This window comes from Schistocerca piceifrons, chromosome 4 (assembly GCF_021461385.2).
Source record: "Schistocerca piceifrons isolate TAMUIC-IGC-003096 chromosome 4, iqSchPice1.1, whole genome shotgun sequence".
Lineage (NCBI taxonomy): Eukaryota > Metazoa > Arthropoda > Insecta > Orthoptera > Acrididae > Schistocerca > Schistocerca piceifrons.
In genome coordinates, this window is record NC_060141.1 from 359,843,485 (window position 1) to 359,865,694 (window position 22,210).

Sequence of the window (22,210 nt, forward strand, 5' to 3'; positions counted from 1 at the left end):
TATGGTTAGGAGAGTGGCTAACTCAGCTGCAAATTCAATATAGAATCTGACAGGAATTCCAGCAGGTCCCAGAGCTCTGTTCAATTTTACTGATTTCAGCTGTTTCTCAACACCACAACAGAGTACTTATTTCGTTCATTTTTTCTATGGTACAAGGATTAAATTGGGGCAATTTTCCTGGGTTTTCCTTAGTAAAGTAACATTTGACAACGGAGAAGCATTCCAGCTTTTGCTTTGCTGGCCTCAATTTCAGTTCCTATCTTCTAACTGGTTCCTCTGATGCCATTAACAGCCTTTATGTATAACCAGAATTTCTTTGGGTTCTGCAAAAGATCACTTGGCAATATTCTGCTACAGTAGTCACTGAAATCTTCACCCATTGCTCTCTTGACAGCCAGATACAGTAGTCATTGAACTATTCACCTATTGCTCTCTTGACAGCCAAATGCGTTTCATTCAGCATCTCTCTATCTATAGCTCTACACTTTGTTTTACACCTATTGTGCACTAATCTCTGTTTCTGTTGAAGTTTCTTTACATTGACTGTGTACCATGGCAGTTCCATCTTATTATCTGCTGTTCTATTGGGACATATCTATCCAGAGTGTGGTCAACTATTTTTTTAAACTTGACCCAGAGTTCCTGTACATGCTCCTAACCTGTACTGAAAGTTTCAAGTTCCTCATTGAGATATGACATTACTGACTTTTTGTCTAGTTTACTGAATATATATATCCTTCTGCTTGTTTTAGTTGCCCTTTGTACTTCGGTAATCATCGTTGTCACAACTGTGTCATGCTCACAGATACCAGCTTCAATATGGACATTCTCAAAGTGATCAGGTCTATTTGTTGCCATTAAATCTAATATATTCCCATCAAGAGTTGGGTTCCTAACTATCTGTTCTAGGTAGTTTTCAGAGAAAGCATTTAGTAAAGTTTCACGGGGTGTCTTATCACGCCAACCACTGACAAAACTGTAATTTTCCCAATTAATTGTTGGATGATTAAAGTTTCCACAGATGATTATAGTGTAATTGGGGACCTTGCAAAGAAATGAATTGAGACTTTCTCTAAAGTTTTCGGTTACATCAGGAGACGAGTGTGGTCGGTGACAGAAGGCTCCAATTATCATCTTATGCCCACACCTGATACTGAGTCTTGCCTAAACAATCTCACATGCAGCTTCAATTTCGATCTTGGTGGATTTGTGTTTTTCGTCTACTGTGATAAATACACCACCCCCATTTCCCACTTGCCTATCCATTCGATATAGCAGCTCACTGATAGATAACTTCTTTATAGGCCAAAATAAGTTTAACCAGATAAATGCTCAACCTGTTGAGAATGGTCTTTCTGATCATGGTGCACAGCTAGTTACAATATATGACATAGCTCCATTCAGCAATACTAAACAGTCCTCCAAAGTAGTACGTTCAGTCAACGATTTAACAATTGCAAATTTCAGGGAAAGCCTACAGCAGTTAGACTGGGATGAGGTGTACTGTGAACATGATGCCAATTTAAAATATAATTTATTTCATGACATTTTTGTAAATGCATTTGAAAACTGCTTCCCCAAGAAAATAGTTAAATATACTCATAAGAAACCTTGTAACAAACCATGGCTTACTAAGGGTATAAAAATATCTTGTAACTGGAAAAGGGAAATGTATCTGACAGCAAGAAAGAGTAGTGACCCAGAAACTATCAAACATTATAAAAACTGCTGTGTTATATTTATAAAAGTTATTAAAAAATCCAGAAGTATGTGTATCATGTATGAAATCAGCAACTCTGATAATAAAATTAAAACAATTTGGAATATTATTAAAAGAGAAACAGGTCAACCAAGAGCACAGGAAAACAGTATTTCCATCAAATTGAATGAAAACTTTACGAACAAAAAGTCAGAAGTTGAAAATATTTTTAATAATCATTTTCTAAATGTTATGGATATAGTAGGATCCAGGTGTTCGTTAGAAGATGCTAGGCTGTTAATGGAAGAGGCCGTACCTACGCAATTTGATACAATTGAAATCTCACCCATTTCTCCCTCTGAAATTAGGAAAATAATAAACTTGCTTAAAAGCAAAAACTCACATGGAATTGCTGGCATTTCCAGCAAAATACTAAAAGCTTGTTCTCAACAGATAACTAAGATTCTCAGCCACCTGTGTAATAGCTCTCGGGAACAGGGCATTTTCCATGGTAGACTGAAATATGCTATTGTTATACCTTTGCATAAAAAGGGGGATAGATCTGATGTCAACAATTACCGTCCAATCTCCCTTCTAACAGCTTTATCCAAAATTTTTGAGAAAGTAATGTATTCAAGAGTAGCTTCACATATCTATAAAAATGAAGTACTAACAAAATGTCAGTTTGGTTTCCAGAGAGGTTTTTCAACAGAAAATGCCATATATGCTTTCACCAATCGAATTTTGAATTATCTGAATAACCGAACACCACCCATTGGGATTTTTTTGTGATCTCTCAAAGGCTTTTGATTGTGTAAATCATGAAATTCTGCTAGACAAGCTCAAGTATTGTGGCATGAGTGGGACAGTGCACAAATGGTTTAATTCCTACCTAACTGGAAGAGTGCAGGAAGTTGAAATAAGTAGTTCTCATAATATGCAAAGATCAGCACATTCCTCAAACTGGGGAACTATCAAGAATGGGGTTCCACAAGGGTCACTCTTGGGTCCTTTGTTGTTCTTAACATATATTAATGACTTGCCATTCTATATTCATGAAGAGGCAAAGTTAATTCTCATTGCTGATGATACAAGTATAGTAATCACACCTGACAAACAAGAATTAACTGATGAAATTGTCAATACTGTCTTTCAGAAAATTACTAAGTGGTTCCTTGTAAATGGACTCTCACTGAATTTTGATAAGACACAGTACATACAGTTCCGTACAGTGAATGGTATGACGCCATTAATAAATATAGACCTTAAACAGAAGCATATAGCTAAGGTAGAATATTCCAAATTTTTAGGTGTGTCCATTGATGAGCGATTAAATTGGAAGAAACACATTGATGATCTACTGAAACGTTTGAGTTCAGCTACTTATGCAATAAGGGTCATTGTATATTTTGGTGATAAACATCTTAGTAAATTAGCTTACTACGGCTATTTTCACTCATTGTTTTCATATGGCATCATATTTTGGGGTAATTCATCACTGAGGAATAAAGTATTTATTGCACAAAAGCATGTAATCAGAATAATAGCTGGAGTCCACCCAAGATCATCCTGCAGACATTTATTTAAGGATCTACGGATATTCACAGTAGCTTCTCAGTATATATACTCTCTTATGAAATTTGTTATTAACAACCAAACCCAATTCAAAAGTAATAGCAGTGTGCATAACTACAGTACTAGGAGAAAGGATGATCTTCACTATTCAAGATTAAATCTAACTTTGGCACAGAAAGAGGTGAATTATACTGGCACTAAAGTCTTTGGTCACTTACCAAATAGTATCAAAAGTCTGACAGATAACCAACAAGTATTTAAGAAGAAATTAAAAGAATTTCTGAATGACAACTCCTTCTACTCCAGAGAGGAATTTTTAGATATAAATTAAGAAAAAAAGAAAAAAAAACAAAAAAAATATTTAAAAAAATAAAATAAGAGTAAAAAAAAAATAAAAACACAAAAAATAAATAAGTTGTTATATTAACTTAAGTATGTTGTTGTCACGTATTGGAAAATTTGACTTGTTCCACATCATTGCGAAATATCGTATTCATGATCCATGGAACTAGTATTAATCTAATCTAACCTAATCTACACTTAAATTTTCCCCAAGGATCTCACTGTGGTCAGTTTCAAGTTTCAACCAGCTTTTTGTACGTAGCATTATGTGAGCTTCACTGCTTTTCATGAGCGCTTTAAAGTCTGGCACTTTGTTACGAATCTTTCGGCAGTTTACTATTAGGATGTTAATACTCTCACCTGTGGGAGACGTTTCTTTCGATCTTACAATGACAGTTCCGAGTTTCCTACTGCTGTCCTTATCTGGATTGGATGGAGAGTCGCATAATCTAAGAAATACTTGTGTGCACCCTACACACAGTCAGCTACCTGACTGGCAGCCTCTGATGTGTAGCGCACACCTGACCTACTTAGGGGGACCCCACATTTCTCGACCCCATGGTCCAAGGCCAGGAAGTTGCAGCCTAGTTTGCCACAGAACTTCCGAAGTATCTTGTTCAGTCTTTCCTTCGAGTCAGAACCAAAGGGCCACGATCAATTCTGGGAACAGTGCTGCAAATTGTCACGGTTACGTGACTGTGACGTTCCGACGAGTGTATATCCACCTTGCTTCGACCATCCAATATGAATGGTCGAAGTTCGTGGATCATTTTGTGTATCCTTGGAGTTTTGCAAGGATGTTATTTTGGTGTGTAGTTTACTTTGCAAAGACAATCATGAGTGTTTTGTTTTCACACGTGTTTACCCGCGAAGTAGTAGAACTTGTGTGAATACAGGAATGTATGAATTTAAGTAAAAAGGAAATATGCTGCTGTAAATCGGTGAAAACTCCGAATGTGTATGTTAGAATATTTTTTACCGAACGCACTTGACATTCAGTATTTGTGAATATATTTCGAAGTTACCGGTAAACTTGTTCGGGCAACAACCCGGCGAGAACCGTTATTCCGTGTGAGTTACAGTTCCTCGCTCGAGTTTCATCGAGTAGTTTTGTTATGGAGCCTTCGGTAGATGTAGCGCAGCTTGTAGGTAGTAATGGTTTCGACAGTGCAGATACAAGTAGCGGTGCAATTGGAAATGAGTGCGTGAAAGTGTTAAACGAAGTACAGGTAGCTGTTGAAACAGAAAACCAGGAAAATCAGTGCCAAACGAAACCTGTTCCTCATGAAATTGCAACTGACAACGAAGGAAAAGTGGAAGTGAGTGATGATATACGTGGAAACGACGGCGAAATTACCAGGTCAGTCAGCTGTTTGCGAAACCATTAAATTTGACGTATTATTATTACGAGTAAAATGTTTATTAGTGCAGACTTTTTAGCAAAGCTCAAAAGTAAAGTTATATGTTGTATTTATGACGTGGCTTTAGCTGCCGGACGGAAGGATAGAGGAATCACCTATAGCGGCTTTAAAAACATAGAGTTGACTGCTGTATTTGGAGTTTTATTTCGTATAATTGGTGGATTTTTATTGGCAACATTAGAGTTAATTTATCAACAACAAAACTAGTTTTTAAGAAAATGCGTTGTAGTCTCCATTATGTTTATTACATTTGAGGAAATATTGATATAAAAGTATGCTGACTGTAATCCTTATAGTGCATGAATGTGTACGCAATAGTGAGAAAGGGTGATAATACCAGATGATACATCTTAGTCATCAACCTGGATTGATTGATTCATTGTGTGTGTAACCCTGGATTATACGTAATGTTACTTTCAAAAGGGAGATATTGGGATGTTATAGCCCTTCATAGTGATTTACTCAAGTAATTTTTGGGGCTGCAGATGTTCATACTAATAAACATTCAAGAGCATGACATACTGTGGTGGTAAATGAAAATAACGAAGTTAATGTAATGTAGTAATTATCTTAATAGGTTTCTTGCCATTATGTTTTGCTTGGATTACCACAAACAGGAGTACACATGTATTGAAGTTAGTTAGTTTCTTGTTCCATGTTAATTTGGGTCTAGTGCAGCAGGGGATACAACCCGTCGGCTTTGGACAAGGACGTCACAAGCCGCCAGAGAGCAGTTTACCATTTTCGCTTTTGCTGTTATGTTTCAGTTTAGTTTTTTTACTGATTGCTTAATAAAGTGGATCTGTTTATTCTATCTCGTGAGATTTTTTTTTAAAAAGTCAAAAAACACTTATCAGCCACTGAAGGGAGCTACAACACTAAGAAGAATCGCTTCTCGATTGGCCACTTGTGACGTCATTGTCCAAAGCCGACGGGTTGTATCCCCTGCTGCACTAGTCCCTTAATTTGGACCATAAATCATAATAATGTGAAGTGAGTCATGTTACATGAGTCACATGACAAATTAATCTGTAAAAATGGCTACATGCCGTTTTTTGTAAGTTTTGTTGGATTAAAAAGAAAGATGCAGATGTGAGTTGGTATTTCCTCCCACCACCTCTTACATATTACAATAATGGAATTCTTCTACAGCATAGAAGAAGTTGCCAAGGAGAAACTTTTTCAGTTTGTTTTCAAACTTTACGTTGCTGTCTGTCAGACATTGTTTGTCACTGGCAAGTTACCAGAAATTTCAGTTGCAGCATTGTGCACCCCTTTCTTTACTAAAGACAACATTAACTTGGAGTAATGATGTAATTTTTTTCTTCTGGCATAGTAATTATTTATGTCATTGTTCCTTGTGAAGTGCAGTGGATTGTTCACAGCAAACTTCATGAGGGTTGTTTGGCGGTAGAGACCAAACAGTGAGGGCATCGGTATGGGGAAGGAAGTCTGCCGTGCCCTTTCGAAGGAACCATCCCAGCATTTGCCTGGAGTTATTTAGGGAAATCACGGAAAACCTAAATCAGGATGGCCGGAAGTGGGTTTGAACCATTGTCCTTCCTAATGCGATTCCAGTGTGTTGAACACTGCGCCACCTCGCTCAGTCAAACTTCATGAGGGCATAAATATACTGTGAAGCAGTAGTCAAAGTGCCCAATAGCTTAAACCGGTGTCTACAAAATAATTGTGGATGAGCACCAAATATTATACTTACAACATTTTTTGAGCAATGAGGACGTTCTTCTTTAAGATTAGAAAATGTATCGACTTACTTATTTGTCCCTCCACAAGATTTACAAGAATGCTAAGTGCAAACATGGCAGAACTAATATTATGAGAGTTCCAAAATGTGTTTTTACCAGTTTCAATTCTCAGCAATACAGACATTTTTTTTCCCCATCCTATTTGTCATTTCCTCAGCATGTGTTACACACACTATTGGTATCATAGGCCTGTCTCTAGATGTGCAGCCTTCAATATGTCATTTCTTTTAAAAACTGACATTGAGACCAGTCACAGAAAACCAATCAGACACTATGGGGTCATTCCATGTCAAGTCACCCAGGCCTTGACACCAACCATGTCAGATTTTGATGAAACTTGGTACAATTACTTCTTTTATCAACCTGAAGCACTTGTAAATTTTTTTTGCTCTATCTCTTATAGTTTTTTTTATAAATTTTAAAGTTTTTAGATTTGGCTTTGTTTCAGCAGTCGGAAATTGTAACTTAAACGTGTCCTCACAACTAAAAAAATTTGTATATTAACGAATACTCAAGATATCAGTATGAAATTTTGGAATAAGTTTGTGTATTATATCTAAATGTTAAAAAAAATTACCATAAAGATATATTAAAGTCTTCCAAATGAAAAAAAAATTTATAAGTTTTTTATTTTTTTAGCTAACGGATGTTTAGTTTTACAAAAACTGCAATATCTAGAGTCTCAGACCTGATAGAAAGCTCAAATTTGTTTTAAAATACTCTTAATTGTATAGGATATTAGATAAAAAAATTATGTTGGCTTTTTAACCTGTTTAATAGTTATCTAATTTTTAAAATAATATTAGTTATATTTTAAAAATAAAAAATGCCAAGTGACTTAGACACCGAAAATAAGTTTTTGTCTTCTTGGAGTAACAATGTACACTTGGATTTTGTATTGTTACTCCTGTGTTTGGAAGTAAAAAATTATTACAGTGTTAAATAGTGCTTAGATAGTATTTTATTAAGTTTATTCGAACTCTCAGTAAGTACTATTGCTTAGTGTACAGAGATTCTTTTCCAATATCCTACAAAAGTAACCAGAACAGTAATCAGACCAAAAGTGAAATCAGTATGTCAGATATTCAAACCTGTAGTGTAGGGTCATTTAAAAAATCTGACTGTTTCCAAACAACCTACACACCTTCAAAAAAGTTACAACCGGTATCAGAATTGAGTGAGGAAGAAAAAGATTTGATCCACTTATGATCTGGAATTAATCTGTGTGAATTTAAGAATGTATGTTCACACCACAGCTACTACTTTTTAAATGTTTTTGAAAAGTATCAAACAACATGTGTAGACCCACTAAAAAAACACAAAAAGCCCATCAAAAAATCGTTGAGAAGTGTAGGCTTGGATCTTTCTAAACAATTACTGACAAAAAATATTAGCATAAAACCTGGACAAAAGCTTTGCTCAACATGCCATAACTTTTGTGAGGAAAAATTAAGAGTTGAAGTCAATGAAAGTGAAACAGATGATGAAGTCATGGTTGAATTAGAATCATTGGAATCCAGAAATGAATCCCTCGTACAAACAAACATTGCTCTTTATTATTTAGGTTTAACACCGATAAAGCTTCATGGCTTGTCAGAACAAAGTAAAGGGTCTTATTTTAAAAGGAAGGTTAGCAGTATTGAAAAGACTGCAAAAAAGGCGGTTTCAAAAGCATTAAAATATGATGCACCAAGTTCTGATGATGATGAAGAAGATAAAAGTGTGGTTGAGAAAGCAAAGGATTTTGATGTAATGATTTCTCTTATGAAAGAGAAGATTTCATCTGTTGGGAGGTCTAGAAAAGTCCAGATTCTGACCTTGGCTCCAGATTCTTGGACTCGAAATAAAGTGATGAAAGAATTTAATGTGAGTGAGTACATGGTGCGACAAGCTAGAAAGCTAAAATCTGAAAAGGGTATTTTGGAAACTCCTGGTCCAAAAAAGGTAAAACTCTTTCTGAAAATACAGTAAGACTTGTAACAGATTTTTATGAAAAGTAAGTGTTCAAAAAAATGTGTACATGCAAAAAAGACTCATTTTGTGTAACTTGAGAGAACTCTATTATTCTTTCAAATGGGAGAATCCCGAGGTAGAAGTAGGATTTTCAAAATTTTGTTTCTTGAGACCTAAATGGTGTATCCTTGCTGGTGCTGCAGGCACACACACTGTATGGGTATGCAGTATCCACCAGAATGTTAAACTATTACTGGATGCTGTGAAAATTGAAGAATCTTATAAAGACCTAATTAAGATGCTTATGTGCAACACAGAAAACCAAAACTGCGTGCTAAATCATTGCAACAGCTGTCCTGCAAATACTGCACTGACAGAGTGCTTAACTGAAAAACTAATTGAAGATTATGATTTAGAAGAAGAAATTGTAATCAGTCAGTGGGTTAACACAGACAGGGCAGAAATGATCAAACAGTCTATCAGTGTTGAAGACTACATTTCTTTATTGGTTAGGTCACTGGAAAAGCTCACCCAACACTCGTTTATAGCAAAATCCCAATCAGCAGCCTTTAAAAGATTGAAAGAAGACCCACCACCGAAAACAGCAATTATTGTGATGGATTTCAGTGAAAATTATTCCTTTGTTATACAAAATGAGATCCAAAGTTACCACTGGAATAGAGGTGGTTGTACTCTACACCCAGTTGGAGTTTTTCTAAGAAATGAGGAAAACAATGTTTTTGTTTCCAACCACTGTTTTATTAGTGATGACCAAGAACATGACACTGGTTTTGTTAACTTTGTACAAAAAGAAATTACAAAGTGGCTGTCATTACATCATACTGACATTGACTCAGTTCACTACTTTACAGATGGTTGTGCTGGGCAGTACAAAAATAGAAACAGTTTTAAAAATTTGACTGAACACTTGAGAGACTTTAATTTGAAGGCCCAACACTCTTTTTTTGCAACAAGTCATGGGAAGTCAATTTGTGATGGCCTAGGAGGAACTATTAAAAGAATTTTAAGGAAAACCAGTCTACAGCTTTCAGACAAAGAACAAATAATGACAGCAATCGATGTGTATAAGTTTTGTGAAAAAAATATTGAAAACATTCATTTTCACTTTATTGACAAAAAAGAAGCTGATTTGCTACGGTTAAAACTAGAAAAACGTTTTTCAGCAACCCGAACCATTCCTGGAACTAGAAGTTTTCATAACTTCAAACCACTTCCAACAAACAACCTTGAAATTAGAAGGACTACAGATAGTGTAAAACCCTCCTTAGTCTTTTCTTTCCATTCTTCTTCTGATTGGGTTCGTGTTGAACCATCCATAAATTGCTATGTGGCTGCAAATTATGATGGTAACTGGTACTTTGGACTGGTAAAAACAATATTCAATGATGAAGAAGATGCAGAAATTCTATTTCTACATCCTTCAGGACCCGCTGCATCATTTTATTGGTCTGAAAGAGAAGATTCCTGCATAGTGCCTTTGGAGCACATAGTCTGTGTAGTAGACGCACCTCAATCAAGCGGCACTGGGAGAATGTATTACTTCAAAAAAGACTGTATCAAAAGAACTGAAAGCTCTTGGCTGAAGTGGAAAAACAGTTTGAATCAGCATTAATGTTTATTAAAAAGACAAAATTACTCAAAAAATTCAATATTTCAAGCAATCAGTTGGGTTATACATAAGTGCCATAAGTAAACTATCTTTGTACGTAATTCTGATGTAATCTACTATAATTAATAAACATGTTAAAAAGCCATCATTATTTTTGTTTTATCAAGTAGCCTATATGTTTAAGAGTAAATTAAAACAAATTTGAGCATTCGATCGGGTCTGAGACTCGAGATATTGCAATTCTTATAAAACAAAACATCTGTTAAAAAAAAGAAAAAAATACATATGTATATTTTTTTTCATAGAAAATATTAATATATTTTAATAGCATCATTTTTATCTTCAAATATGTATAATAAATAAACTTACTGCAAAAATTCATGATGTTATCTAAAAGAGTTTTTAAGATAAGCAAATTTAAAGTTTTGAATACAAATTAAACTGACCATTTCCGAAGGTTCAGAAAACGCAAAACATAAAAACTTTAAAAATTTATAAAAAAAAACTGTAAGCGATACAGCAAAAAAAAATTGCAGGTGTTGTCAGGATGGTATTAGAACCATTTGAGCCAAATTTCATGAAAATCTAAGGAGGTGGGTGTAAAATTTATTTTTTATTGGGTGATTTGATATGGAATGACCCCTAGCCTTATTTGACATAATTTTAGTTTTGAAAGATGAATAAGAGACTCATTTTTCAAGCATTTTAAATGATTCCAAAATATATGTGAAAGGTCCAAAACTTATAGGTTTTAATTTATACAATTTATGTCCACTCTGTTTCATACTGGAATTAGCCAGGTCAATGAACTAAAAATGTGTTCCACTGCTTCAGTATCTTCCTTTGATATAGAGTAATACCTTCCTGTTGAACCAATAGGAACTGGAGCACTTACTATCATCAAAACATTGTGAACAAGAAGTGAGCACTGATGGAGTTGTTGCTGTCCTTCAGCTGGAAACCTATATCCAGCAGCTGGTCCGTATGGTAGCATAAAGTTCACTACAGTTTTGTTTAACCCATAACCGCTGTCTATAATCTCTGGAATCCACCAGTCACTGCCATACACACATGCCACAAACATCCCCCTTCTCAGGTTGTGAATTTGAATATTATCCTGCTGTTTCTGAGGTGTTGGTTGAACGAACGAAATTTCTTCTTTCTTGCTCTTTAAAGTGCTTGCAATATGAGTTTGCTCATCACTGTGAGTCCAGAAATGTGTCTTCTGAATTCCTTTCACAGGAGTACTTTGTTGGACCATTCTTCTTTTTTCTGCTCATGGAATTCTTCGATTTCCTCTTTGGACGAAAGAATGAGGGCTGTGGATGTGTAAGATTTCACGACTTTTGTAAAATCCTCAGCATTCTGAATTGCAGCTGTATTTGGCCTGGAAAGATTATATTTTGTAGCATGGTGCTTCAGCAGGCTGCCTACACCATCACAAGGCCCCTTCCCATGACCAGTAGCGCACTGTATACTCAGTCAGTTGGCACAAGCGACACAAAAAGCTGGTAACAATTTTTAAAATGACCAGGAGCACCATCAGAAATAATAATGATCTTCTCTGCCTCTGTTTGCAGTTTTGCGCATTGCTAGCAAAGCATGTGCTGAGTCATGTCCTGTGTCATCACTTATAACTGCAACATATGGCATCTTGTTTTGAAAATATGTCACTTTTGTAAAAATTGAGACATGGTCATTACTCAGATAATACCCTTGTACTTCTTGTGGGAGAATTACAGACCATTTTTCAGAAAAATCGCAGTGAAGCACTAAACATAGTTCTTCAGCCTGTACACACCCTTTTACTTATGCAATCTGTTGTTGTTGCAATTTCTTCAGCTGCTGGTGTGTTACTGCTTTCACTGACCATGTACCAAGTTCATCAATGAAACTGTCAAAGGCAACAGTTTTCTTAATTAGTTTATTTTCCTCCCATGTTGCATATGTAATTTCTGCAGAGTTATCTACTATGTCTTCCAGGCCAAGTGTCTGTAAAGACAGCCCTCCCTTTCTAAAGCAGTTACCACATTCTTGAAACAAACAAATCTCTCGCTTTATATCACAGGCTACTAATGACTTCACATAGCCAGCCAAGGTGTCTTATGTCATGTGCTCCAGTAAGTTCTTCAAAATTACCACACAAAGTTGAAAATTCGCACAGTACACACATAAACAGACATCTCTAGGTGGGTGTGGAACTACCCACTTAGGTCGTAGTGCATAAAATTTTGATCTTCCAATGTGGAGTTGTATAATTGCTCATATGAATTGCAAAATTTTCTTCAATACTATGGGTTATGTACCTCTTCACTTTGTTGGCATTCTGGCAAGAACAGTCCTATTTGTCTTCCAGATAAAATGACTCTACTATTTGAACTTGAGCTGCTTCTACAGGATGACCATAATAGGGATCTGGTCTTCCAAAGACTCCTTTTACTGACATCACATTTCTTGATTTGTCCACCACATACTTTCATACTGATAGAATGTGGTTCAAAATTGTTTTCTTTGAAAATATAGGATGCACAATATTCAACAGCTGAATTGATATTTGTGAGAAATTCCTGGCAAGAGGTGCAAGAGTGCTTTGGTTCATTTTCTTCTGAAGATGGAATTTCTAGTTTGAACAGTGTGGTCAGTTTTGTTGTAGTGTATTCATCCATAGTTTATTAATTTTTCTGTGCTTTCTTGATGCATAGAGCTTATGACTTGACTCCATTGACCACAGTTCCTTAACAGGACTAACACCTACCTCTGTAGTTGACTGATTCAGGGTAGGATTTAATTCTTCCTCTATTGATGCAAAATCTGCATCATCTGCACCATGGGAGGCTTCACGTTGTTCAGATACTATCATTGTTGTTGTTCTGTCAAAACGTTTAGAAGACAAAAAGTCATCACTGGAAAAATCTTCACTTTGAAACAGAGTCTTCAAATGAGAACAGTGACTCCCAACCTGAACGAAGTATATTTTTTGTCTGTCTTATATGTCACTCTTTTATGGATATGCAAGTAGCACACTTGACTCTACTGTGGCCCCAGTCAGAAGACATTTCAAACAGTCCTTTTCACAAAACACACTGCGGCTGTGTCAACTGGCAAATTCCTCACAAAAACACAAAACTCACTGGATGGTCTCAGATTTCTTAGAAGCCTCTTCAGTAAACAAATAGCACTGAACAACTACAATACAGAAACCTGCAATGAACAACCATGACAAAGAAACTGGCAGAAAGTACAACAAAGTGTTAGAGATATCTGGAAAAATGAAAATGAAAAGAAATAACTCCAATAAAGAAAGTGATAAGACATAACTGCAACAAAAACAATAGAAATAAACATTGTAACAAAGAAATTAGTAAGAAACAACTCCAGTGAAGACTTACATTACCCTTGAAAGTTAAAAAAAAGTTTATTATTATTATTATTATTATTATTAATATTAATAAACCCTGCCCAATGTAAAAGTGGGAGCTCTCCTTTACACAGAATATAGTGCTACAAGGTAATAATCAACAGAAAAAAATCTAACTTTTCTGGATTGGCATTTTTGAAAAAAATATTTTTTTCTGTAAATTATAAAAACTTTCAAAAGGCAACAGAAGAACTTTGACAGATATGTCCAAACAGAGAATACCATTTGTAATCATAAGGCAATTATCTTTCAAATAAAAAAATTCGAATAAAATATCTAGAACTGTTACAGAGTTAAAAATTTTTCTGTCATTCCCTTCTTCAAAATGGTGCTTACAGTGTCATCTTTGGAGACCTGTAGCTTGGGGCAGGAATTTTTTCAGAGAAAACAAAAAAATATGTGTTTCTCACTTACTCCTGCCCCCCATGAACCATGGACCTTGCCGTTGGTGGGGAGGCTTGCGTGCCTCAGCGATACAGATGGCCGTACCGTAGGTGCAACGACAGCGGAGGGGTATCTGTTGAGAGGCCAGACAAACATGTGGTTCCTGAAGAGGGGCAGCAGCCTTTTCAGTAGTTGCAGGGGCAACAGTCTGGATGATTGACTGATCTGGCCTTGTAACATTAACCAAAACAACCTTGGTGTGCTGGTACTGCGAACGGCTGAAAGCAAGGGGAAACTACAGCCGTAATTTTTCCCGAGGACATGCAACTTTACTGTATGATTAAACGATGATGGCGTCCTCTTGGGTAAAATATTCCGGAGGTAAAATAGTCCCCCATTCGGATCTCCGGGCGGGGACTACTCAAGAGAACGTCATTATCAGGAGAAAGAAAACTGGCATTCTACGGATCGGAGCGTGGAATGTCAGATCCCTTAATCGGGCAGGTAGGTTAGAAAATTTAAAAAGGGAAATGGATAGGTTAAAGTTAGATATAGTGGGAATTAGTGAAGTTCGGTGGCAGGAGGATCAGGTGATTACAGGGTTATAAATACAAAATCAAATAGGGGTAATGCAGGAGTAGGTTTAATAATGAATAAAAAAATAGGAGTGCGGGTTAGCTACTACAAACAGCATAGTGAACGCATTATTGTGGCCAAGATAGACACAAAGCCCATGCCTACTACAGTAGTACAAGTTTATATGCCAACTAGCTCTGCAGATGATGAAGAAATTGATGAAATGTATGACGAGATAAAAGAAATTATTCAGATAGCGAAGGGAGACGAAAATTTAATAGTCATGGGTGACTGAAATTCGTCAGTAGGAAAAGGGAGAGAAGGAAACATAGTAGGTGAATATGGATTGGGCGGAAGAAATGAAAGAGGAAGCTGCCTTGTAGAATTTTGCACAGAGCATAACTTAATCATAGCTAACACTTGGTTCAAGAATCATGAAAGAAGGTTGTATACCTGGAAGAATCCTGGAGATACTAAAAGGTATCAGATAGATTACATAATGGTAAGACAGAGATTTAGGAACCAGGTTTTAAATTGTAAGACATTTCCAGGGGCAGATGTGGATTCTGACCACAATCTATTGGTTATGAACTGCAGATTGAAACTGAAGAAACTGCAAAAAGGCGGGAATTTAAGGAAATGGGACCTGGATAAACTGACTAAACCAGAGGTTGTACAGAGTTTCAGGGAGAGCATAAGGGAACAATTGACAGGAGTGGGGGAAAGAAATACAGTAGAAGAAGAATGGGTAGCTCTGAGGGATGAAGTAGTGAAGGCAGCAGAGGATCAAGTAGGTAAAAAGACGAGGGCTAATAGAAATCCTTGGGTAACAGAAGAAATATTGAATTTAATTGATGAAAGGAGAAAATATAAAAATGCAGTAAATGAAGCAGGCAAAAAGGAATACAAACGTCTCAAAAATGAGATCGAGAGGAAGTGCAAAATGGCTAAGCAGGGATGGCTAGAGGACAAATGTAAGGATGTAGAGGCTTGTCTCACTAGGGGTAAGATAGATACTGCCTACAGGAAAATTAAAGAGACCTTTGGAGAGAAGAGAACCACTTGTATGAATATCAAGAGCTCAGATGGCAACCCAGTTCTAAGCAAAGAAGGGAAGGCAGAAAGGTGGAAGGAGTATATAGAGGGTTTATACAAGGGCAATGTACTTGAGGACAATATTATGGAAATGAAAGAGGATGTAGATGAAATGGGAGATAAGATACTGCGTGAAGAGTTTGACAGAGCACTGAAAGACATGAGTCGAAACAAGGCCCCGGGAGTAGACAACATGCCATTAGAACTACTGATCGCCTTGGGAGAGCCAGTCATGACAAAACTCTACCATCTGGTGAGCAAGATGTATGAGACAGGCAAAATACCCTCAGACTTCTAGAAGAATATAATAATTCCAATCCCAAAGAAAGCAGGTGTTGACAGATGTGAAAATTACTGAACTATCAGTTTAATAAGTCACAGCTGCAAAATACTAACGCGAATTCTTTACAGACGAATGGAAAAACTGGTAGAAGCGGACCTCGGGGAAGATCAGTTTGGATTCCGTAGAAATGTTGGAACACGTGAGGCAATACTAAACTTACGACTTATCTTAGAAGAAAGATTAAGAAAAGGCAAACCTACGTTTCTAGCATTTGTAGACTTAGAGAAAGCTTTTGACAACGTTAACTGGAATACTCTCTTTCAAATTCTGAAGGTGGCAGGCGTAAAATACAGGGAGCGAAAGGCTATTTACAATTTGTACAGAAACCAGATGGCAGTTACAAGTGTCGAGGTTCATGAAAGGGAAGCAGTGGTTGGGAAAGGAGTGAGACAGGGTTGTAGCCTCTCCCCGATGTTATTCAATCTGTATATTGAGCAAGCAGTAAAGGAAACAAAAGAAAAATTCGGAGTAGGTATTAAAATTCATGGAGAAGAAGTAAAAACTTTTAGGTTCGCCGATGACATTGTAATTCTGTCAGAGACAGCAAAGGACTTGGAAGAGCAGTTGAACGTAATGGATAGTGTCTTGAAAGGAGGATATAAGATGAACATCAACAAAAGCAAAACGAGGATAATGGAATGTAGTCAAAATAAATCGGGTGATGCTGAGGGGATTAGATTAGGAAATGAGACACTTAAAGTAGTAAAGGAGTTTTGCTATTTAGGGAGTAAAATAACTGATGATGGTCGAAGTAGAGAGGATATAAAATGTAGAATGGCAGTGGCAAGGAAATCGTTTCTGAAGAAAAGAAATTTGTTAACATCGAGTATAGATTTAAGTGTCAGGAAGTCATTTCTGAAAGTATTTGTATGGAGTGTAGCCATGTATGGAAGTGAAAAATGGACGATAACCAGTTTGGACAAGAAGAGAATAGAAGCTTTTGAAATGTGGTGCTACAGAAGAATGCTGAAGATAAGGTGGGTAGATTACGTAACTAATGAGGAGGTATTGAATAGGATTGGGGAGAAGAGAAGTTTGTGGAACAACTTGACTAGAAGAAGGGATCAGTTGGTAGGACATGTTTTGAGGCATCAAGGGATCACAAATTTAGCATTGGAGGGCAGCGTGGAGGGTAAAAACCGTAGAGGGAGACCAAGAGATGAATACACTAAGCAGATTCAGAAGGATGTAGGTTGCAGTAGGTACTGGTAGATGAAGCAGCTTGCACAGGATAGAGTAGCATGGAAAGCTGCATCAAACCAGTCTCAGGACTGAAGACCACAACAACAACAACAACTTACTCCTGAATTTTAACATACGCTAAATTCGATAAGAACCAAGACTGTGAAGGTAACCCCCGTGCCTGAAATGATATGTATTACCATTACGTATTACGTATGTTACCATTTGGTTCATTATAAATTTCATCCCCAGTCATCTCTTGTAAACTGTTCTTATAAACGTTTGTTCTGGAGTGAATTATTTTGACTGATTTCCAGTTAGAAATATGAATACTGTAAGATCCTATTGTAGTTTTCCGAACTGTGTATTATTATGAGATGGATTATTTCTTACTGTGTGTATACAGTTATTTTCTTGCTTTTGAGTTTCATCAAAGAAAACATTATCCACTGGCTTTGCTAAGTTAATTACTGCAATTAAATTGTAGGATCTAAATAGGGTTTCCAAATTGTTTTTCCTATCAGGATGCTTTAGAAAACTTCAACAGATAAATTGTAATTGGATAGATAAAAAATCTATGCACCAAGTGGTGACAGAACACCCACCTAAAGGAAGGGTTTTAATTATGCAAGCTTATGGAACCACTGCCTTCTTCTTCCGGCAGAATGGTTGAAGGTTAAGGAGGAGGTTTGAAGAAAAAGGACTGGAGAGCTCTAGGAAAAGGGTCAGATTTCAGAAAAGTCATACAAAACTGCGGGTCAGGGGAGACTTACCAGTTAGAATGAGAAGGAAAGACTTGAGCACCTTTTCATCTTCTCTATTTTGAAACACAGCTCTTCTAATGAACAAGTGGTCATAACTTTTAAGGTATGCATTTTAGAGTACATGTTTACTGGACATTTTTTCTTTTTTTGGTCCATACTACCACTTACCAAAATATGGAAAGCAATGAGCTTGCAGTAAAAGGTTTCACAGTATCTAAGATCAAGGGTTGCTCATAGCTCTTAAGAGGTGAGTTTTAGAGCACATTTTTACTTGACGTTTTTGTTTCGAATGGTCATTCCTGTCATATCCCTGAATATTGACCATCACTTCTGAAACACCCTGTAGAAGTAGGAAAATTTCTAGTGAGAGGGTATATATTGGTGATGGGTGTTACGAACCTCTTACCAATGGAAACAGCTAATTACAGTGTATAAAAGCAAAGATGAAGAAATTATTGCAATTGTTTTATGGGAGAGAGGAGAAGAACTAGCATGTCCATGTGGAGCTGCCTCAGTTTTCAAGTTGGATTGCTCAATTATGTGGTATACTACACAGAGTACTTCCTGTCTTCTACAAATAAGACACCACAAACTCACCTTGGGCCTAACGACTCTTCAGTGAGTAATGTTTGGCGAACATCGGTCCCCAAGCCATTGCAGTGCTTCTTCCTGTCTTATGGTGTAATTCTACTCTCTGACTACATTTTTTCTCAGGCTTATTCTCTAGTACAGGTTTGCTGCTGACAACATAGCTTGCTTACTTACTTTTTCCACTTTTGATCCATTTATTTTACATTACTGTAACTTATTATTGGTTCTCGTATCTGCGTTTGAGTGCCACATTTTCAAAGTTCTTTTAATTTAGTATGTGTGGGCCATGTGGGGAAGGTAGCCCAAATGAGCATGATAGCCATTCCATGTGGAGTGGAGAGGGGAGGGGGTTGTGAGGTACCAATGAGATCATAGCCTCCCTGACTGCACAAGGATTGCACTATTGATCAAGGTTGAGAAAAACGTAGGTATTTTTAAGAAACTCAAACCAGTAGGTTAAATTGGGTTTTGTTGTTTTTTAAATTTATTTTACAAAATGTTTTCTTGTTGGCAGTTGAATAGTTCAATTTAAATTCTTATGAATAATTAATTCAAAACACTAACCCATTCTTACAGATAAGTGAAAACATTGAGAAATTAAACAGCATGGTTTGTTATACGAGGGTTATTCAGAAAGTAGGGAATGTTTTTGTCTGCCGCCGTTAGGTGCAAGTCGATTGCGTATATTTTGGTATGTGTGTGCTCGGCAGCTCAGTTGACATCCATCGATGACAGTGGGAACATCTCTGCGTGTCTGATTTTTTCGACATTCGAATTTGAAATGTGTGCTGCAATCGAAAATCCCGCCAGTTGTGAGGTGCGGTCTGTGATAGAGTTTTTATTGGCAAAAAACCTAAAACCTATAGAAATTTATCCTGAACTGGGCGAAGTGTATAGAAACAATGTAATGAGTGAATGTTCCATCCGGACATGGTGCATTCGGTTTCAAAATGTCCAAACCAATGTTAATGATGAAGAGAAGAGTGGACGTCTGAGCATTGTGACTCTCGAACGTGGAGCGACCATAAATTCTGCCTGGTGCCGTCAAACTCTGCACAGCCTTAGAAGAGCAGTTCAAAACAAACGCTGAGGAAAGCTGACATCCAGACTTTTGTTTTTGCACGACAATGCCCAACCTCACACGGCAAAACACACTAAAGAACTCCTTAATTCATTCAAATGGGAAATTTTCTCTCATCCGCTCTGCAGCCCCGATCTTGCACCAAGGGACTTCCTCTTGTTTCACAAGATGAAGAACTGGCTTGTAATGCAGCGCTTTGATGATGACGTGGAACTCCAGACGGGTGTGACTCACAGGCAAAAGGCAGAATTTTACGACGAAGGCCTTTTAAAGCTTGTCCACCGCTATGATAAGTGCCTCAATGTGTTTGGTGACTATGTGGAAAAGTAGTATGTCAGTTGCTCTTTCAGACGTATATAATAAAATGTATTTATTGTAATTAGTTTTTTTAATGTCAAAACATTCCCTACTTTCTGAATAGCCCTTGTATTAAATTTTCTTACATCAGCAGTCAGAGCCTTGCACCATCAACCACACGGCTGGTTAAAGGAAAAGAATTGTTTTATGCCGCAACTCGCAATTTCTGCTATGACGAGATTCTCAGCATCATTGCCCATGCACTTTTATCGGTAATTGTTCTAAATATGTAGAAATCATAGCAGAGCACTCTGAGGAAGTTCCTACTACAATCAGCAAGATCTTAAGTACCATTATAATATAGAAAGATGCCACTTATCTTCTCCAGCAATTATCAGAGGTTTGTAGAATCCAGGACTTTCTTCAACCAGACAGCACAAATACTGCACAACCTGTCAAACCAAAGACCTTCCAGAAAATCTTGATATGGAACACTATAAGAATGTATTTAAGAAATGAAAGGAACAAGTATTAGAGTCTTTCATTATCTTGCTTATACACTCCTGGAAATGGAAAAAAGAACACATTGACACCGGTGTGTCAGACCCACCATACTTGCTCTGGACACTGCGAGAGGGCTGTACAAGCAATGATCACACGCACGGCACAGCGGACACACCAGGAGCCGCGGTGTTGGCCGTCGAATGGCGCCAGCTGCGCAGCATTTGTGCACCGCCGCCGTCAGTGTCAGCCAGTTTGCCGTGGCATACGGAGCTCCATCGCAGTCTTTAACACTGGTAGCATGCCGCGACAGCGTGGACGTGAACCGTATGTGCAGTTGACGGACTTTGAGCGAGGGCGTATGGTGGGCATGCGGGAGGCCCGGTGGACGTACCGCCGAATTGCTCAACACGTGGGGCGTGAGGTCTCCACAGTACATTGATGTTGTCGCCAGTGGTCGGCGGAAGGTGCACGTGCCCGTCGACCTGGGACCGGACCGCAGCGACGCACGGATGCACGCCAAGACCGTAGGATCCTACGCAGTGCCGTAGGGGACCGCACCGCCACTTCCCAGCAAATTAGAGACACTGTTGCTCCTGGGGTATCGGCGAGGACCATTCGCAACCGTCTCCATAAAGCTGGGCTACGGTCCCGCACACCGTTAGGCCGTCTTCCGCTCACGCCCCAACATCGTGCAGCCCGCCTCCAGTGGTGTCGCGACAGGCGTGAATGGAGGGACGAATGGAGACGTGTCGTCTTCAGCGATGAGAGTCGCTTCTGCCTTGGTGCCAATGATGGTCGTATGCGTGTTTGGCGCCGTGCAGGTGAGCGCCACAATCAGGACTGCATACGACCGAGGCACACAGGGCCAACATCCGGCATCATGGTGTGGGGAGCGATCTCCTACACTGGCTGTACACCACTGGTGATCGTCGAGGGGACACTGAATAGTGCACGGTACATCCAAACCGTCATCTAACCCATCGTTCTACCATTCCTAGACCGGCAAGGGAACTTGCTGTTCCAACAGGACAATGCACGTCCGCATGTATCCCATGCCACCCAACGTGCTCTAGAAGGTGTAAGTCAACTACCCTGGCCAGCAAGATCTCCGGATCTGTCCCCCATTGAGCATGTTTGGGACTGGATGAAGCGTCGTCTCACGCAGTCTGCACGTCCAGCACGAACGCTGGTCCAACTGAGGCGCCAGGTGGAAATGGCATGGCAAGCCGTTCCACAGGACTACATCCAGCATCTCTACGATCGTCTCCATGGGAGAATAGCAGCCTGCATTGCTGCGAAAGGTGGATATACACTGTACTAGTGCCGACATTGTGCATGCTCTGTTGCCTGTGTCTATGTGCCTGTGGTTCTGTCAGTGTGATCATGTGATGTATCTGACCCCAGGAATGTGTCAATAAAGTTTCCCCTTCCTGGGACAATGAATTCACGGTGTTCTTATTTCAATTTCCAGGAGTGTATATTAGACCCATGATACGGAGGGACAAAATTGACTCCTGAGTAAGAAGAAAGTACAGAAAGCTGGCTCATGGAGACGCATGTAGAGTAGATTCCAAGTGCCACATCATCCA

The 22,210-nt window shown here is 38.1% G+C and overlaps 1 protein-coding gene across 4 annotated transcripts in view; it reads left to right on the forward strand.

Moving 5' to 3' along the window:
* The first annotated feature begins 4,468 nt into the window (after positions 1-4,468).
* The window catches only part of LOC124795211 (TP53-binding protein 1-like), a 288,269-nt gene continuing 270,527 nt past the window's right edge, over positions 4,469-22,210 (forward strand). For all 4 annotated transcript variants that reach the window (XM_047259124.1, XM_047259126.1, XM_047259125.1 and 1 more), the window contains exon 1: positions 4,469-4,976. In XM_047259124.1, the coding sequence (XP_047115080.1) occupies positions 4,732-4,976 (245 nt within the window). In that variant the 5' untranslated portion in view covers positions 4,469-4,731. The remainder of the gene's footprint in view (positions 4,977-22,210) is intronic.